This window comes from Arachis duranensis, chromosome 3 (assembly GCF_000817695.3).
Source record: "Arachis duranensis cultivar V14167 chromosome 3, aradu.V14167.gnm2.J7QH, whole genome shotgun sequence".
NCBI classification, from domain to species: Eukaryota; Viridiplantae; Streptophyta; class Magnoliopsida; order Fabales; family Fabaceae; genus Arachis; species Arachis duranensis.
The window spans coordinates 114,636,437-114,638,079 of NC_029774.3; the positions used below are offsets into that span (position 1 = coordinate 114,636,437).

Below are 1,643 nucleotides of genomic sequence, written 5' to 3' on the forward strand. Positions count from 1 at the left end.
TTCAAGCTAGTAGTCAAGAGAGTACACTCAAATTCATGCACTATTCAAAACATAGCATTCTCTCCACTTCAACAATTTTTCCATACCAAAATGATGAAATCTATCTAAATATCCTAGTTATCCAACAAGATCAATAAAACTAGCATTCCTAAGCAATCAACAACATCAAGAAGTCACAAAATTCACAAGAATCTAAAGCTAAAAGCAAGATGGTATACACAAGGAAGATCTTACCACGATGGGGTGCCTCCCACCAAGCACTTTTCTTTAACGTCCTTAAGTTGGACGGTCAGTCGCTCAAGCTTCTCCTTCTATAGGTGCATCCGCCAATAGGAACACATCTAGCTCTTTTGGGAGCTTGTATCCATGGTACTTCTTCACTCTATGTCCATTCACCTTGAAAGTTACTTCACTTTTAGGATCAAACAACTCCACCACTCCATAGGGCTTTATCTCCTTCACCTTGAAAGGTCCTTCCCATCTAGAGCGGAGCTTGCCAGGCATGAAACGAAGCCTCGAATTGTAGAGGAGAACCTCATCACCTTCTTGGAAGTCCTTCTTCCGGATGTGATGGTCATGGAATGCTTTAGTCTTTTCCTTGTAAATTCGGGCATTCTCATACGCTTCGTTCCTCAAACACTCGAGCTCCTCTAGCTGCAATTTTCTGGCTACTCCGGCTTGGGTCAAATCCATGTTGCACCGCTTTACTGCCCAATAGGCTTTGTGCTCAATCTCCACCGGAAGGTGGCATGCCTTACCATAGAGGATCCGGAAGGGACTCATCCCTAACAGAGTCTTGTAGGCCGTTCTATATGCCCATAGTGCATCTCCTAACCGGATGCTCCAATCTTTCCTTTGTGGATTGACCACTTTCTCCAAGATTCTCTTAATCTCCCGGTTGGACACTTTCGCTTGTCCGTTGGTTTGCGAATGATAAGCAGTGGCAACCTTATGCACTACCCCATTGCGCTTGAGCAGTGCCTCTACTTTCCTGTTACAAAAATGGGATCCTTGGTCGCTCACGATTGCTCGTGGTGACCCATAACGGCATACAATGTAGTTTCTAATAAAAGAAATGACAGTGTTGGCATCGTCAAGGTAGGTAGGTATTGCTTCTACCCACTTTGACACGTAGTCAACCGCTAACAGAATATATAGATACCCACTTGAGTTGGGAAACGGTCCCATAAAGTCAATGCCCCATACATCAAATATCTCACAGAATAACATATGTTGCTGAGGCATTTCATCCCTCTGGGATGTGTTTCCCGACTTCTAACACTGATGGCAAGAATCACATATCCGGTTATCATCCTTGAATAAGGTTGGCCACCAGAATCTACAATCTAACACCTTTTTAGCGGTCCTTTGTGGGCCAAAGTGGCCACCACATTCGGACGAATGGCAAGCTTCAAGAATGGGTTGGATTTCAGACTCCGGGACATATCTTCGAATTACTTTGGTGTTTAAAAAAGTTGGGAGGGAAGAGTTTCGCTACCAAGTAGTTCACCATTGGGGCAAACCAAGGAAAGCTATCCGACACAGCATGCAAACTATCCAATGGGAATGAGTCATTGATCAAAAATGGATCAGATTTTAAATTTTTAAGCCGGCTTAAATGATCCATAACCAAGTTTTGAGAT

At 43.6% G+C, this 1,643-nt stretch overlaps 1 protein-coding gene across 1 annotated transcript; it reads right to left on the reverse strand.

Annotated features, from left to right (window-relative positions):
* Window positions 1–297: 297 nt before the first annotated feature.
* LOC127745577 (uncharacterized) lies at window positions 298–1,245 on the reverse strand. The gene has a single exon (XM_052258435.1). The coding sequence runs from the start codon at window positions 1,243–1,245 to the stop codon at window positions 298–300; it is 948 nt and encodes a 315-aa protein (XP_052114395.1).
* Between the last annotated feature and the right edge of the window lie 398 nt (window positions 1,246–1,643).